Genomic DNA, 17,695 nt, shown 5'->3' on the forward strand with positions numbered 1-17,695 from the left:
TCTTGAATTTACATACATATACACACACCGGTTAATTCCTTTGTGAGAGTTTCCCCTCCATCTTTCTGGGAACCACCCATTACAAATACATCATATAGGCCACAGTCACTTTTGGCAAGAGCAGACATTTAATAAAGATATCAGGAAAAATGTACGGGTGTTGAAGGGTAGTGAACATGATTGCTGATTCCAAGAGAATATTTCTACATTCTAGGCAGTTCTTGTCTTGGGCTCTTAGCCCTACTTTTTCATGCTTGTAATGGGATTTGGTCTGGGTGTTTGGCTCATCATGGAGGAATGTGAGGAATATTTTCTGATCTGTGAAGAGTCACACCACTGCAGTTACGTGCAATCTTGCTCATGCCTTTATCAATGATAATAGCAGCACATAAGTCTGTCATCAATACATAGCTGCTGAAGGAAGCACTGTAATAACCTTCACATTAAAAAAAAAAAAAAAAAAAAAAAAAAAAAAAATCACAAGATTGCAGTGTCCCAGCAGACACTAGTAGCCTCAATCCATACTCCTAGTCCAATGACTGAACAGGAGGATTCAAAGCTTTAACTAGAATTCCTCATCCTGAGAACAAGAAGCAATGCCAGAACAAAATCCAAATCCTTAAATGTTTAAACAAAAATTAAAAATCACACATGGATTTAAGGGTTAAAAGATTTTATTGTTCTCCATTACACAAGCTTTAGTGCAAAGTCAAGACAATCTTATTAAAACAACTCTTGCATAATTTTCCATCAAATGTGGTCCTCTAGTGTCCTGTTTTCCCAACATATTTTGAACATTAAACATTTCTGCAGTTTACAAAAGTAATCTATCTTCAAGGTCAGGTCCTCATTTAAGTGTAATTACATCAAAGCTATTGTGATCCACTTTTGTACAATCAGTAGCAATGGTGATACATTTTACAGAAAATGGAGTTCTAATTTTTAATATAATCTTACAATAGCAATATATAAGGTCAATATACTACAGTGTTAATTGCCCATGTCTCCTTACCTTCTCAGGGGAAAAAAAAACAGACAAGGATATAGTTTTTTTTCCCCTTCAGAATGGGAATATTTAGCTTTTACCTAGTAACTAGTGCTTAGCCAATTTAGTTCGAAAGATGACTTAAGCTATCATCCAATAGAACACGAGAAATTTAGGACACAAAGCAAAGAACAGATAATCCCTACAAGGCACTGTACCCTTCCAAGATAGTGTCTGGTAACTTCTGCTTAAGTTTAGTCTCTTGAGTTACAGAATGGAAGTCTAGAGCAGGTTCACAGCAAATATATTCATGTACAAATAGTTTTCTAAAGGTCTACTGTCCGTTGAACTCCACTCATGTCTTTGTATCTATTCCAGTGTGTTCACATCCACAACCCAAAAAGGGGCAGCAGTCACTTAGCACATTCCTAATGCTGAACGACTGCTAAAACATTAACATGTTCTAGATAGATTAAAAAATCTTAAATTTTTCTATGCCTGTCTAGCACTCCAAAGCAATATAAAAAGAAATTGATATTAACAGCAATGCAAGTGAAGGGCTGCACCACAATTATTAAAACCACCACTGTTTCAGAAATCACAAAATAAAAACCAATGGCTAAAGAGTTTATAGCCACAGTTTCTGCAGCTAGGATGAAAAAAAAAATCTTAATTTGTCTTATCTTTTCATTAGATTAAGCAAATTTTCTCCAGACAATATCAAAAAAACAAAATGAATCAGTTTATGTAGTTGAGTAGCCCTAAATTCTTCAGTTCAGAAAACCCATGTCTAAATCAAAAAAGCAGAAATGACCATTTCCTAGCATTGGCATAATTTAGAACATTCTAACATTTTTTCTCATTCTAAAGTCTATTCTAATCCCACTGCTAAAGCTCCAACATGCACTAAACATACAAAGCTACCATAAAAATATACAAGAACTGTTATGACGCTGATTAGCACTGCAAGCCAATATTCTCCAAAAGCTGCAACAATGCAACAGGAATCAAAGAGGCCAAAGAAAGGGAACATGGGGAAAATATAGTTTCCATCTTGCAGATCAAGGTGCCTTTCTTCAGCCTTGCATTAATAAAATTCAACAAATTTGCTTAGCTGGAGATAATCTAGTTCCACACGTGGTGCTTGCAGTGCTCAACCGCCTGAGGAAAAGAAGGAAAAAAGGTTAAACAAGTCTTAGTGGTACATTTGTAAAAGTTCTCAAACTATGGCCTAGCTTCTTTCTTTCAGAATGCAGACAGGCTCCCATCTCCCGTGACTCCTTCATATCAGAGAAAGTTGCCCCTGAAGCTTGTTTATACAAATTAAGCTTGTATCAGCCAATAGGAAAGCACTATCTAATTTTGTCAGGTTTGCTTTAATATAGATCCTTTTAATCACTTCAAATTAAAACGTTTTCAACAGTAAAACACGAATCACCATATGCAGCAGGGTGAAGTGCAAAAGGCAGTTTTTGCTGTTGAAATACAGGTGTTTCTGCACTCTGAATAAATTTTGTGAATTGCTGCTGTGAAGCAGATTTTCATTGTTTTATTTTACCTGCAGGAGTAAATAACAGTTTGACCTATAAAAAATAACAATTTTACTGAATTACTCTGTCTTCCTCAGGAGAGGATTTCTAGGCACATGACCCTGTACTTATCACCCAACAGCACCAGAATTACCACCACCATATTCTCATAGTTCCCTATTCAATGTAGCCCTCAGATTCCTGAAAAGCCTGAACCACATCCACCTTCCCTCCCACCATGGTGCACCTTCTTAAATCGGTTCATTACTATGTGCTCCAGACTCTCCTCTATTTCTCATAGAGAAGATGGTTTTGCTGTGCTTACCCGGATCAGTCCAGACACCTGGGTTTATTCATCTCTGCCAGCAGATGGAGACAGAAAAAGTTTCACTGACACTGCTTCATAATCCCTGGCGCCACCTGCAGTTCCTCAGTGTTTCTCTGTCTCCAGCAGATGGTGGCTGGTGCATAAACTTGCAGTTCTGAGGTCTGGTGAATTTGTTCTTTTTTGGGTGTGAACCGTTCCTTCTAGGGTTGTTTGGGTCCTGGTGGATCCTTCTCCGTTTGGTTGAGGTGGTCAAGCTGGAGGTCCATGACCTTTTTGTATGCTCGCTCCTTTAGTCCGTGGGATATAAGTCTGGTGGTCTAGATCCCTCCCCTTCACGAGGGCTGCTCAGGTGGCTTAGGGCGGCTGGAATCTTTTTTTCTTTCATTAGCGTGCCTCTCTAAATTTCTGGTTTCAGTCTCTCCTTATTTTTCTTTTTGCCTTTTGCTGAACCTGAGCTGGACAGCTCCGTGTTCTCTGCAGAGGAGAGGCTGACCACAGTTTTAAAGCTGTTTTAAAAAGGAAAAAAAAAAAAAAAGGTAAGGCTGTCTCGTGGGCAGCTCTGTTTGTAGTGGGTATTCAGTGTGTTTTTTGCTCCCATTTGTGCATTTGTTTGAGCTCAGCAGAGGGGGGTTTCCAGCCAGTTTCACGGCTCTGTTTGCTGCACGTGTGCTGCAGGATCGGAACAGCTCAGCCACTTTAGTTTATGTGCAGCCTGCATTTTTGGGGGGGGGGGGGGGGAAGAGGGTCCGCCAAATGCTTCGGTGACCGCAAGAGGCAGGAACTGTTCGGGCTCTCTCCCAAGGGTTTCTGTGAAGTGCTGATGTGCGGAACACGGCAAGTCTCCGATTTCCTCTGACGTGGACACGGCGGCCATTTTGGCTCCCCCGGCAGGGCAGTCTGGTCAGATGGGGGGAGATTTGCCTCCACATCTTTCTCCGGCCCACCTAACCACGGTAGAGGGTCGTGGGGGGGTGTTCAGATGAGGCAGTGCGCTTAGATCTGCCAGTGCCTGCATCCGCAGAGACTGTGCCCTCTCAGCTCTCAGGCTCCTTGGGCCTTTTCTACTGATTTTGTTCTCCTGCTGCACGAGCCATATTTAGCTCAGCAGGCAGGTTTCAGTAGCCAATCTCAGCCTCTAGTGTGTCAGAGGCACAATCTGGCATCTGAGCAATCCCGACGTTGGAACCCTCCGCTGGGACAGCGTTCGTGGTGTCCTGGGTTTGCTGAAGCAGACCGATGACTGTTGGGTCTCAGGGGGGACCCCGGGACACAAGAGTCCTTGTCACAGGATCAGGGTATTGATCCAGATGACGTCAGAGTATCTCATGGATGATCTAGATCAGTGGTTCTCAACCCTATCCTGGGGACCCCCCCAGCCAGTCGGGTTTTCAGGATATCCACAATGAATATGCATGAGTGAAAATTTGCATGTTATGGAGGCAGTGTATGCAAATTTTCTCATGCATATTCATTGTGGATATCCTGAAAACCCGACTGGCTGGGGGGGTCCCCAGGACAGGGTTGAGAACCACTGATCTAGATAGTCTTCTAGTCTTGAAGGGTGATTAGCTTAAAGTGCTCTAATTCCTGAAGGAGTTAGGCCCTTTGATTCTTCAGGTTTTGGAGGAACGAGGGCTGAAACTCCCACAGAAAGACTCAGTTATGGAAGGTGCGGATACTGTTCTGGATGGGCTTCAGGCTCCCCCATAAGCTTTTCCCTATCATAAGTCTGTGAAAAAGATGGTGGATTGAGAATGGGGAGCGCCTGACTCTGGCTTGCAAGTGGGAAGGACGATGGCTAAGCTCTATCCATTGCCGGAACAGACTTTGGAGCTCTTTTCCCTTCCAAAGGTGGACGCTGCGGTTTCGGTCACAAAGACTATGACTATCCTTGTTGCAGAATGTTGAAGACAGGAAGTTGGAAATTCAGTTCAAAAGGATTTTTGAGGTTATCTGCCCTGAGTCTGCGGGTGGCTATCTGCTTTAGCTTCATGCAAAGGGCTTGCCTGCGTTGGGTTCAACAGTTTCAGGACGGGCAGGCAAATTTGGGTGTCAAAGCAGATAAAGCAGAGCGCTTGGAGGCATCTGTTGCTTATGTGGCGGATGCCTTGTATGACTTGGTCAGAACTTCCTCCTGTATTATGGGTTCCACAGTGTCAGCCAGGTGGCTATTGTGGTTATGCAACTGGTCAGTGGATGTTTCGTTTAAATCTTTTAGGCTTGCTGCCTTTTAAGGGGTGCTTCTTGTATGGTGAGGATCTGGAGCACTTGAAGGACCTGGGTGAAAATATGGTGCATAAGTTGCCGGAGGATAAGCCTAAGGGCAAGTGGCTTTTTCAATCTCTGTGTTTTTGGGATATTAGGAGGCCGCGTCAGGCGAGAGGAGCACCGACCTCACAAAAGCAGTTCTCTTCTTGAGGTCAGTCCTGGGGGCAGTCCTTTCGAGGGTGTCAGCAGCCATTCAGAGCTTCCTCCAATAGTGGGGCTGCTGGAGCCAAATCCTCAAAATGAGAGGAAGCCAGTCCACTCCGCTGTTCTTTTTATAGGGGGGTTATCTAGCAAGATTTTACTGGGAGTGGACCAAGATCACTCAGGATCAGTGGGTCCTCAGCATAAGAGATGGCTATGCATTAGAATTTGCTCAGTTCGTTCGTGACTTGTTTCTAGTTTCCCCCTGCAGATCGTTGGAAAAGCATCAGGTGGTCTGGGGGACATTAGACAGGTTATGGGCCTTAGAAGTGGTGGTTCTGGTTATGAGGAGCAAACGAGGCAAAGGTTGATATTCCATCTACTTCGTAGTTCCAATAAAAGAAGGCTCTTTTTGTCCCATTCCGGATTTAACATGGGTAAATGTGGCGCTAATGGTCCCGAGGTTTCAGACTGAAACTGCGGTCGGTAATCGCAGTGGTGCACAAGGATGAGTTCCTGGCTTCTTTGGATCTGACTGAGGCCTACCTACATATTCCCATTTGTCCGGATCACCAGTGGTTCCTGAGGTTCAAGGTACTGGGGTCAGCATTTCCAGTTTCAGGCTCTCCCCAGTACCCCGCACATTCACCAAGGTAATAGTGGTGGTGGCGGCGTTGCAGCGTGGCACAAGGGGGTCCTGCTACACCCTTATCTAGATGAATGAGTCATGAGAGCAAAGTCTGAAGTCGCTTGTCGTGTGGTGGTGCACAATGTAATAACCTAGGCTGGCTGGTGAATTTGGCAAAAAGCCAGCTGATCCCCATCTCTGACCCTAGAATACTTGGGGGCTCAGTTCAACATGCTGAAGGGCAAGGTGTTCCTCTCGGAGGAGAGTGCCTGCAAGTTACAGATGCAAGTCTGTTGGCTTTGCAGGTTCCCAGAGCTTGGAATTGTTTGCAGGTTCTCTGCTTGATGGCCTCAATGCTGTAGTTAGTGCTGTGGTCTTTTGCCCATATGAGATCGCTACAGAGAGCTCTGTTGTCTGAGGTTTTCATATGCCCATCTCGTTTGATGGTCATGCGCGGGTCAGTCTGGCTTGGTGGCTGCAGACATCCAATCTGGTCCATGAGGGTCGATCTGGAGGTTCTGGATTGGGTAATTCTTACTAATGATACCATATTTTCTGGTTGGGGAGCAATATGCCAGCGACAATTGGCCCAGGGCATTTGGTCAGTGGCAAAAGACCTTGTTTAGAGACCAGAGCAATGCAGTTAACGTTGCTTGTTTCTCTTTGTTTCAAGGCCACTCGGTGAGGGTCTTGTTGGACAATGTGATGACCCTGGCATATATCAATTGGCAGGGAGGAAACAAGAGAATCATGCAGTGGCACAGGAGGCTCAGGATTTAATTCTTTGGGTGGAGCAGCACTTGATTCAAATAACGGCATCTCATATAGTGGGGGGGGGGGGGGGGGGGGGGGGGGTCGAAAACGTCCAAGCGGATTTTCTAAGTCGCACAACGCTAGATCCAGGGGAGTGAGAGTTGTCAGAGGCAGAGATGCAGCTCATCCGAGAGAGGTAGAGTGGTCTCCATGTGGATCCAATGGAGACGTATCTCAATGCAAAGGCATCTCGTTTTTTTCAGTTGAAGATGAAGTATGGGGCTGAAGGGGTCAATGTTCTGGTAATACCTTGGGGGGGGGGGGGTGTGTTCTTCTTTACATATTTCCCCCTTGGCCTCTGATAGGCAAAGTGTTGCGTTGGATAGAGAAACACCTGGGAGAAGTGTGCTGGTAGCCCTGGAGTGGCCTTGTCAGCAGTGGTTCGCGGATCTGGTCAACATGGCAGTGGACAGAGTTACGCTTCAGTCATCTTCCTAGTCTTGACCCCCATATTTTCAGACCAGGCAAATTGCTTTTATCTAGTGGCCTGGCTTTTGAGAGGCAGTGCTTGAGATGAAGAGGGCACCCAGAGGCAGTCATTACTACTTCTGCCGTCATTTCTATGTTTCTATGTTACTGTTCTGCAAGCTAGATGGATGTCTACTTCGTTGTCGTATATCAGAGTCTGGAAGTTATACACCATACCTCAAAGACCTTATGGTCTTCGGTGTCTCAGGTTTTATCTTTCCTTCAAGAATGTTTGATCAAAGGCCTAGCTTCCAACTCCCTCAAAGTACAGGTAGCAGCTCTGGCTTGTCTACGTGGCAGAGTTGAGGGTCACACGTTTATCCTCATCCCGATGTGATTCAATTTCTTTGGGGGGTGGATCCAAGATGTCCACGTGAGAGAACATGAACCGTGCTGCTCCACAATCTCAAGATTTACCTTGTTTTTTTGTTTCCTGAGGTTCCTTGTCATGCCGCATAAGAGGAAGGGGAAAGTTAGGGTATATCCTTCTGAACCCAACCTCCCCGCAGACCAGTGATGTATTAGCGAGTTCACGACTCCCACCACAGAGTTGAGGGAGTTTTCCCCTGCTGGAGAAACAGAGGAGCTCTGTTTTCTCCAGGGGAAATATCATTGAGCCCTCCTGTCCCACTACAACAGCTGATTGGCTTCTCCATCTGGTGACGCCCACGGTGCTGAGGCCCTGAGAGGAGACTTGTTCAGCCGGTAGCAGCTGATGGCGTTGTTCCAGAATGGGTATTGCTCTTTGCTCCAACCCAGAGTCTTAAGATCCCCGCGGAGAATGTTGGAAGAAGCGGGGAAGCTCTCCCGGAGACATCTAGTGGGAGTGTTTGTGCTGTGGGAAGTGGAATAACTGTGCATTTACCCCATGAGATTATGAGACCAGCTGTTACCCTGTAATCCTTTTGGGACTTAATAGCAGATATGTCCTTAGCCTTTAAAGAACAAACTTGACGTTTAGATACTGTGTCATTAAAATTGGATATGGTTGCCCAAGATAAATGAATCTTGCCAGAGATTCCTGTGGATATGGTTCCAGTCACTAATAAAATAGTGTTTTTATCCCAGAAGCAAGCTCTGCCACGGTCTAATAATGAAGGAAATTTCTCCAATTTGACTGATTATTTAGAAAATTCAGCTATAGAAGTTACTGTTAGACTAACGATGTTAGTCTTTCTACTGAAAGAGACTTAAACTTGGTTATGCGCTATTACTTTAAAAGTATAAATGTTTCCTTTCTGGGTGGTAAAGTACACGTCTATCCAGACCTAGCTAGGCCTACCCAGTTACACCGGAAGGCTTTCTTGAATATGAAAGCTGAAGTTGCTTCTCTTGGAGCTAGTTTTCTTTTGAGGTACCCTTGCAAATGCATAGTTAGGCTACAAAATAACACCTATATTTTTTTTTTAGTCCTGAACAGTTGCAGGCGTTCTTGGACAAGAGTAATTGTACCTGCTATGAATCTTGGAATTACTGGGTCATAATTGGAAGTAAATGTGGGGATGTTCTCATGCTGCAGTTTTCTTTTATTATAAAGTTTATTGATCTCCTCCTATGGTTATTTTTTTTTCTATCCTCCCCCCCAGATTATCTCTATGATGGAGAGAACGTAAAAGAAAATTATTCTTTACCTGCTAATTTTCATTCCTGTAGTACCAAGGATCAGTCCAGACGGTGGGTTATGTCCCCCGTCCAGCAGATGGAGTCAGACAAGGCTTCGAAGGGTGTTAGCACATAAGCCAGTGCACCCTCTGCAGGAGCTCAGTGTAGAGTATATCAAAGCCAGAATAAAAAACTTAAGGAGAATGGATCAAGTGTTCTCAACCATAACAGGTCAATCAAAAAATCGAGCCAACGCATGGCAGAAACTGCAACTTGCAGAAGAACTATGAAAACAGATTCAGAGAACTAAACGACAAACCATCCTTCAGAAAAAACAGAGCAGTCCGAGCAGGAGTCTAGAACCCAGAGAACCAACATGGTGGGCGTCTGGACTGATCCTTGGTACTACAGGAACGAAAATTAGCAGGTAAGGAATAATTTTGTTTTCCCCTTACGTACCAGGATCAGTCCAGACGGTGGGATGTACCAAAGCTTCCCTACTCCGGGTGGGCCCCTGAAAGCCCTTCTCGGAGAACCTGGTCGCCAAAATGTCCAGAGGCTGACGACGCCAGGTGTAGATGATAATGTCTTGTGAAGGTGTGCAGCTATTTCCAAGTCTCCGCTCAACAAATCTCCTGAGAGGAGACAGACCGGACCTCTGCCCAAGAGGCTGCTTGCAAGCGAAGGGAATGAGCTATGACGCCTCGAGGGGGAATCTGCCCCGCTCCTATGTAGGCTGACGTAATGGCGTCCTTTAACCATCTCGCAATAGTCATCTTCAGACCCGACCAGAGGACAAACAAATGGTCCGAAACTCTGAAGTCATTAGTGACCTCCAGGTAGCGGAGCAATATACGCTAGATGTCTAGAAGACAGAGACCTTGGATCTTCGGGTGTGAAGGACGGCAGCTCGACGGTCTGATTCACATGGAAGGCAGAGACTATCTTGGGCAAGAAGGAAGGAACAGTTCGGAGGGAGACACCGAGTCCGTGAAGCGGAGATAAGGTTCCCTACAGGATAACGCTTGAAGTTCAGAGATGCAACGAGCGGAGCAGATGGCCACAAGAAAGACTGCCTTGAGAGAGGTCCTTGATGGTGGAGTTGCACTGAGGCTCAAAGGGAGGCCCTGCCAGCATCCGAAGAACCAAGTTAAGGCTCCAGGAGGGACACGGGTCCCTCACCGGAGGCTGCAAGTGCTTGACCCCCTTGAGGAATAGGGCGATATCCGGCTGTAGCAGGAGAGAAGGGTGGTCTGCAGATTGGATGAGCCAACCGAGAGCGGCCACTTAAACTCGCAGAGAATTATAGGCAAGGCCTTTGTCCATTCCGTCTTGAAGGAACTGCAGAATCTGAGGGACTGAGACCTTCGTGGGACGAGTACCATGTGCGGGGCACCACACCTCGAAAACCTTCCAGACCCGCACATAAGCGACCGAAGTAGAAGTCTTCCGGGCCTTTAGCAGAGTCAAAATTACAGTCTCAGGGTATCCTTTGTGCCTGAGGCGGCGCCACTCAAAAGCCAGGCCACAAGACAAAAGTGTTCTGCCTGCTCGAAAAATACTAGTCCCTGATGGAGCAGTCGAGGAAGATGTCCCAACCGAAGCGGACCGTCTACTGCTAGCTGTAGCAGATCTGCAAACCAGGGATGACGTGGCCATTCGGGAGCCACTAGGACGGACGGACCCCTGGTGACTATTCTCCAGAGGACCTTGCCCACCAGAGGCCAGGGAGGAAAAATGTAGAGTAGGAGGTGACGTGGCCACGGCAGGACTAGAGCATCTACCCCTCCTGCGCCGCACTTCCTTCTGCGGCTGAAGAATCGGGGTGCCTTGGCGTTGAGAGACGTCGCCATCAGATCCAAGTGAGGTGTCCTCCACCGATGAACGAGAAGCTGCATCACTTTGTCGGAGAGAGACCACTCTCCTGGGTCTAGCTGTTGCCGACTCAAGTAGTCCGCCTGAATGTTGTCTACCCCTGCAATGTGTGAGGTAGCTAGACGTGCTAGGTGATTTTCCGCCCATGCCATCAGACTAGCGAAACATGCAGATTCCTTGTGCCTCCCTGACGATTGATGGTTGCATTGTCCGAGAGTATCCTTACCTCCCGATTCCGCACCAGGGGAAGAAAATGTATGAGTGCCAAGCGCACTGCTCTGGTTTCCAGGCGATTGATCGGCCATGACGCTTGTGTCTTCGTCCACGTCTCCTGCGCCGCATTCCGCTTGCACTCCGCCCCCTAGCCGGCAAGGCTGGCATCAGTGGTAACCACCATCCAAGTTTGGTACCTCGAGGGAGATGCCTCAGGCTAGATGTGTCTGGTCCAACCACCACTGTAGACTGTCTCTGGTGACCTGTGGAAGAGGGAGCATGATCTGATAGTCCTGCAAGACAGGCTTCCAGCGAGAAAGCAAAGCTGCCTGAAGAGGGCGTAGGTGCGCAAAGGCCCAGGGTATGAGGTCGATTGTGGATGCCATGGAGCCCAGGAGCTGGAGATAGTCCCCGGAGGTGGGCACTGGTAATGCAGTAAAACGTTGTATTTGTTCCCGTAGGGACTGGGCCTTGTCCGGACGCAAGAAAACCTTGCCCTGATGCGTATCGAACCGTGCTCCCAAGTCGTCCAAGTGTTGAGAAGGAATGAGGGAACTCTTGGTGAAATTCACGACGCAGCCCAGTGAGCGGAGAAGTTGAACTACTCTGGAGACCGCCGACTGTCCTTGGGCAAAGGACTTCACTCTGATCAACCAGCCATCTAAATAGGGATGGACGAGAATCCCCTCGCGCCTCAGGGCTGCTGCCACTACCACCATAACCTTCGTGAACGTTCGAGGGGAGGTCGCCAGCCTGAAAGGGAGGGTCTGGAACTGGAAGTGCTGGCCCAGAATCTTGAAATGAAGGAACCGCCAGTGGGCCGGGAGGATGGGAATGTGAAGATAGGCCTCGGTCAAATCCAGTGAGGTGAGGAACTCCCCCTGATGCACTGCCGCAATGACTTAGTGCAGCGTCTCCATGCAGAACCGTAGGACCTGGAGAGACTTGTTGACTTCCTTGAGATCCAGAATTGGCCGATAGGATCCGTCCTTTTTGGGTATGACGAAGTAGATGGAATAATGGCCCGAGCCCACCTCTCCGAAGGGGACGTGAGATTATGGCCCCTATACTCTGCAACCGATCCAGAGTCTGTTGCACCGCCCATCTCTTAAGGTCCGACCCTCAGGGAGAAGAGAGAAACCTGTCCCTCGGGGGGGGGGGGGGGGCGGACAAAATCCAATGCGTAGCCGTTCCTTAGGATATCGAGAACCCACTGGTCCGAGGTGATGTGAACCCACTCCTCGTAGAAGTGCGAGAGTCGTCCCCCGATCCTGGGGGTGGAGGAGTGGGTGAGCATGGCATCATTGAGTGGATTTGGAGGGGGTCCCCTGACTCGACCTCTCCCGAGTGGGCCTGCGGCCATGAAAGGACCGGGGCCAGAACTGAGATCTGGAAGAGGGCGTCCGGGGCCCTATCTGCAGATATAGATCCTGGGCCCTGGCCCGGGTCCTGGAAGAAGTAAAGGACCTGAAATTATGCTGCCGGTCCTCGGGCAAGCGGTGGACCGCGTTCTCCCCCAGAGGCTTGATGATCTGGTCCAGATCCTCACTAAAAAGGAACCTGCCCTTGAAGGGGAGAGAGCCCAGGCTGGTCTTGGAGGAAGAATCCGCCGCCCAGTTGCGGAGCCACAGGAGACGTCTCGCTGACACTACAGAGACCATGGATCTTGCCAGGACCCGGAACAGGTCGTACAGGGCATCCGCCCTGTACGCTATGGTGGACTCTAAACGATCAGCCTGAGCGGCTTCCTCGGGTGGCAAGGCTTATGATGTAAGAAGCTGCTGAACCCAGCGAAGACTTGCCCTCTGCGCAAGAGAGCTACACATCGCCGCACGCATACCCAGAGCCGAGACCTCAAAGACTCTCTGAGGTAAATCTCCAACTTCCTATCCTGAAGGTCGAACTAGGCCGTGCCACCCGTAACCGGGATAGCTGTCCTCTTGGTGACCGCCGACACCGCCAAGTCCACCTTTGGAACCTTGATTACCTCCAGGAAATCCTCGGGGAGTGGATAAAGCTTGTCCATCGCCCTTCCGACCTTCAAGGAGGATTCGGGAGTATCCCATTCCCTAGCCAAGAGCTGTAGAAAGGTGGAATGTGTGGGGAAAGCCCGGGACAGAGGACACAAGCCAGCCAGGACCGGATCCCCCTTCTTGGACGACTAAGCGACGACTGGAGCAACGGGCGCCGGTGGCTGTGGAAGAGGATCCAGGTCCAGCTCCTCAAGTATTTGGGGAATCAGATCGTCGAGTTCCTCCCTCCGGAAAATGCGGAGTACTCGTGGGTCATCCCCTTCCAGCTGGGCCTCAGAGAGTAGTATCCGGACGACCTGGGGGATCCCCCCCTGCTCCGGGAGAGAGCCCGCCCCTCCCAGAGCAAAATGAACTCTGGGGGCCCCATGGGTGGCCCCCGGTACCCCACCCGCTAAGTCAGGGGTCTCCTGTGGCGTGTCCATGAGGCAGGGTGCTTTTGCAGGGGGGGGGGGGGTGGGCCAGGGGAGGGTGCCCTGGGGGCTTCCAGTCGCTGTAAATATGCATTGTGCATGAGCACAATAAACTCAGGTGAGAATGCCGGCGTGCCCGAGGGGGGCGATATCGGGAGCAGCTGAGGGAACCTGGGCAGGTAGGGTCTTCACCGGCGACAGAATCGGGGGAGAACCGCCCCGAGAATCCTGCTCCTCCTCTGAATGCTGAGGATCGCGATCCTGCCAATTCAAAATGGCCACTGTTCCCGCCAAAGGTGGCGAAGGGGCCGGCCCATGCTGCCCAGAGGCGCGGAAGGAAAACGTGTTCAGCGGCTCAGAGGTGCCCTCCCCACCGGGGAGGCACCTGGAACAAATGCCCTCCCGAGAAATCCTCGACCCCGGAATGTCCTTCTGGACAGTTCTCTTGTTTCTTCCCAAGGTGGTATCAGCTTTTCTTGTTAATCAAACTGTGAAGCTTCCAGCTTTACCGGAGTTGGATGCTTCTGTGCCTCATGTGCGAGAGCTTTGGCTGTTGGAAGTCCATAGGACTGTGCTAGGTATCTCAAGGTAACGAATGGATTTTAGGAGATCTGATCATCTGTTCATTTTATGGAGTGGTAAGAACAAAGGTACCCAGGCTTCCAAAACTACCATTGTGAGGTGACTTAAGGAGGCTAATGGGTTGGCATATATTCTCAAAGGCCATCAGGTGCCTAAAGGTTTGAGGGCTCACTCTACACCTTCTCAGGCGGCCTCATGGGCTGAGGCCCAGTTGGTTTCACCACAGAAAAGTTATAGGGCAGTGACTTGGAAGTCGCTGCATACTTTTGAAAGGCACTACCCTCTAGATATAGGGGATCTGGAGTCTGTCTTTTGGGAGAGTGTCTTGTGAGCAGGACTCACCAGGTCCTACTCTAAGTAGGGATCTTTGATACATCCCAGGAGTCTGGACTGATACGGGTTGGTTCTTACCTGCTAATTTTCATTCCTGTAATACCACAGATCAGTCCAGAACCCATCTGATCTATGGAGGTGGAGAGTCGTCCGCTCAGCTGTAATCTTTTTGGTACAATTTTTTAAGGTGATGGAATACAGACTCATTGCAAAACTTGTAAAACCTTGAAAAAAAGTCTTCCAAGTGTTTATGTGCTTGGGTACAGATCAATACTGAGAAACTGCAGGTGGCAGCAGAGATTATGAAACAGTGTCAGTGAAACTTTCTCTGTCTCCATCTGCTGACAGGGATGAATAAACCCAGGAGTCTGGACTGATCCGTGGTACTACAAAAATGAAAGCAGGTAAGAACCAATTTTCCTTTAGGCCTGCCACTCCCTTCTGGCCACATCTGCTGTGCAGAGCAGAGGACTGGAAGTAGGAGAAAGCATTCCACAGGAAAGCAGGACCAATAATCACCAATAGCCTGCTTGCAGCTAGTCAGTGGAAACCCTAAATTGCTTTTATGAGATCTGTTCTGGCAGCTTGCTGGCCTGAGCCAGGACCCCCATCAGGAGCCCTGTCCATAATGTCGTCAGCAGTACGATGATTGCAAATTCACTGCCAGGAACAGGACACACCCAAAAGGGGAAAGAGTTGCAAGTACCAGCTAATATAAATATTACATAATAGCATGAATACAAACATTTTTAAATTGATCACCACAATTAGGTACTCCAGGATATACACTGTAGTGGGATAAAAGTAATCTTTAGCTCACTTAAGGTTTTATACCTTAACATAACCAAGCATGATAGTGTTCACTTATTCGTAGATACTAACTCTTGCTCAATAATTTAAACAGCATAGCAGTATGAGCAGTATTCTACAGGATATGAACAGTGAAGCTCTAGTGACTTACATTACACCGTGCTGCTGTCTCCATGGTTTTACACCAATAGCTGGGACCCCGTACACACTCATCTGATCCTAGAGACTTACAGACATCCAGTTTCTGTTTAACAGGAGGAAAAAATTCATAATTAGATCTCCATAGTTTGTAGTGGAAGAGAAGAAATATTTATTCCATTTTTACACTCACAAAAAGTCAAACAAGCCACACTGAAAATTTCACGAACGTTTCACAAAAATGTCCCCATTTCAAGTGAAACTATTTAAAGATTAAAGAAGTAAATTAGAAAGTACATTGAAAATAAACTTTTCTGAAATTTTCAATATATTTAAGACTGTTTCCTGTTTCAGATCAAAATATCTACCTTATAAATGGCCTGTGACCGACGGCCCGCAAATGCGCAGTAGAGCGCAGCTCTACTGCACATGTGCGGGCAAGGATGTCGATCAGAAAAAAAAAATGGCGGTGGGGGCCGGCAGATCTCGGGGGGGGGGGGGGGGTGTCACTCCCGCGCCCCCCCCACCGAGATCTGCCGGCAGGAGCGGGAGGAGAAGTGGCGGCACCGCGCGCGCGCGGTGCCGCTACTTCTCCTCCCCAGATCTGCCGGCAGATCTCGGTGGGGGGTCACTGCCGCGCGCGCGGGAGTGACCCCCACCCGAGATCTGCCGGCAGGAGCGGGAGGAGTTAATGGAGCCGGGTGAGGGTTGCGGGAAGTCGCGCTTACGGCGCCGGGAGGAAATGGAGGTGGGTGAAGGGAGGGAGGGAGGGAGAGGGGGGACTGAGTGAGTGGGAGGGAGGGAGAGGGGGGGACTGAGTGGGAGGGAGAGGGGGGACTGAGTGAGAGGAGAGGGAGGGTGGTGAAGAGTGAGGGGAGAGAGAATGAGGGGGAGGTGAGAGACAGAGGGATGTAGCCCGTTTTAACGGGCTTTACGGCTTGTTTATGTATATGAGAGAGATAGCCAACCAACGCAGGAAGCAGCTGATTCCTCTCAGCAAAATATGATACTCCTACACAAGACTCTAGGAGTATAATAAATGACCGAGAAAACCTATCTGCTCTAAAAGGAAATACCCTTGCTGCCAATATTCAGACACAGCTGAGGCTATTATGGCACCACACTATACAAGGAAACAATATGGTATGCAGACTCTGCATCTCCAATCCTACACCAATAGTCTCTTCTCTCTTGCTCTCTACTCCCAGGCACCAGGGAGGCTGCTTATATTCTGCAATATGAATGTGGCAGGATTTTTTCTGTGTCATTTTTGCTTTCATCCATTTAAGCCCATCATAATACAAACATCTGTAGCCAAGGTGGCAGTCTTTTCCCATCCAGCTGAACCACCACTATAATAATTAAATGCATGCAATGTAAGTTAGTTTTTGTCAGCTCCCTTATGGGTTATGTAACTGCATGGCGAATCCGCCACATAGGTGCAGTGTTATTCGTTCAAAATTCCAAGAAGCTATATAATTAAAATTAAAGAAAGCAGAATTACTTACTGTAATAGATGTTCTGAGGACAAGCAGGATGGCAGTCCTTGCACATGGGGAATCCCTAGCTACAAACCAGAACAGGGGAAAAAAAAAAAAAAAAGGAAAACCCTCAAATGTCAATGGGCAAAAACCTTTTTGATGACAAAAAAAACTTTTATATTTTCTGTCTTTCATAAGAACAGCCTGGGCAAAACTAAAAACAGGCCCTAGGAAGGATGGAGATGAGCTCTATACCACAGATACTCTCTACAGGACAGACTGGCCAAACTTTGTTGCCTCAGGTATTTCTATCCAAACAACGTGATGTGAATGTGTGGAGAGAACGCCATGTCACAGCCTTGCGGATCTCTTTCATGGAGACTGACCTTAGCTGGGCTACCAACACAGTTATGGCTATGAGAACTATGAACTTTGATATGGCCCACCATGTTCAGGCTTGCCTGAGTATAACAAAGCTGAATGGACTTTATGGGCTTTAGTCCATTCCAGATAGGATTGCAAGAGAACCTCCTCCTATCTGTGTAGTGCTTGTTCACCTTTGTGGTCATGTGGCCTGGGAAAGAATGCTGGAAGGACAATCCACTAGTTAAGGTTGAAAGCCAATACGACCTTAGGTGGGAGCCTAGGATAAGTGCACAGAACTACCCGGTTATGAAAAAAATAAACAGTTTGTATAAGGCAGATAAGTCACTAGGGCTTGGAGTTCACGGACAGTCCAGTGGCTTAAAGCTGGACCAATACCACATACAGGTCCCATGATATAGTAGGCAGCTTGATGGGAGGCTTCAAATGAAACAAGCCCCTCATGAAATGGACAACTAATGGCTGTATAGAGAGATAGGTCTACCTTCTAAATGGTGGTGATAAGTGGCAACTGCACTAAGATAAACAAACTGATCTCCTACAAAGAAGTAGAAGGTACTCAAGCACTTTGTGTGGAACAGGAGAAAAGTTCAAAGGGCTTCACACACAAAGGTAAATCTCCACTTTCATTCATAGAATACATGTAGTTTTTCCTTGAAGCCAGAAGAACATGA

The 17,695-nt window shown here is 47.9% G+C and overlaps 1 protein-coding gene across 3 annotated transcripts in view; it reads right to left on the reverse strand.

Moving 5' to 3' along the window:
* Positions 1-656: 656 nt before the first annotated feature.
* The window catches only part of PSAP (prosaposin), a 198,167-nt gene continuing 181,128 nt past the window's right edge, over positions 657-17,695 (reverse strand). For all 3 annotated transcript variants that reach the window (XM_029609276.1, XM_029609275.1, XM_029609274.1), the window contains 2 exons: positions 15,170-15,262; positions 657-2,146 (listed from right to left, as the gene is read on the reverse strand). In XM_029609276.1, the coding sequence (XP_029465136.1) occupies positions 2,111-2,146; positions 15,170-15,262 (129 nt within the window). In that variant the 3' untranslated portion in view covers positions 657-2,110. The remainder of the gene's footprint in view (positions 2,147-15,169; positions 15,263-17,695) is intronic.

This window comes from Rhinatrema bivittatum, chromosome 7 (genome assembly GCF_901001135.1).
Source record: "Rhinatrema bivittatum chromosome 7, aRhiBiv1.1, whole genome shotgun sequence".
In the NCBI taxonomy this organism is placed as follows: domain Eukaryota; kingdom Metazoa; phylum Chordata; class Amphibia; order Gymnophiona; family Rhinatrematidae; genus Rhinatrema; species Rhinatrema bivittatum.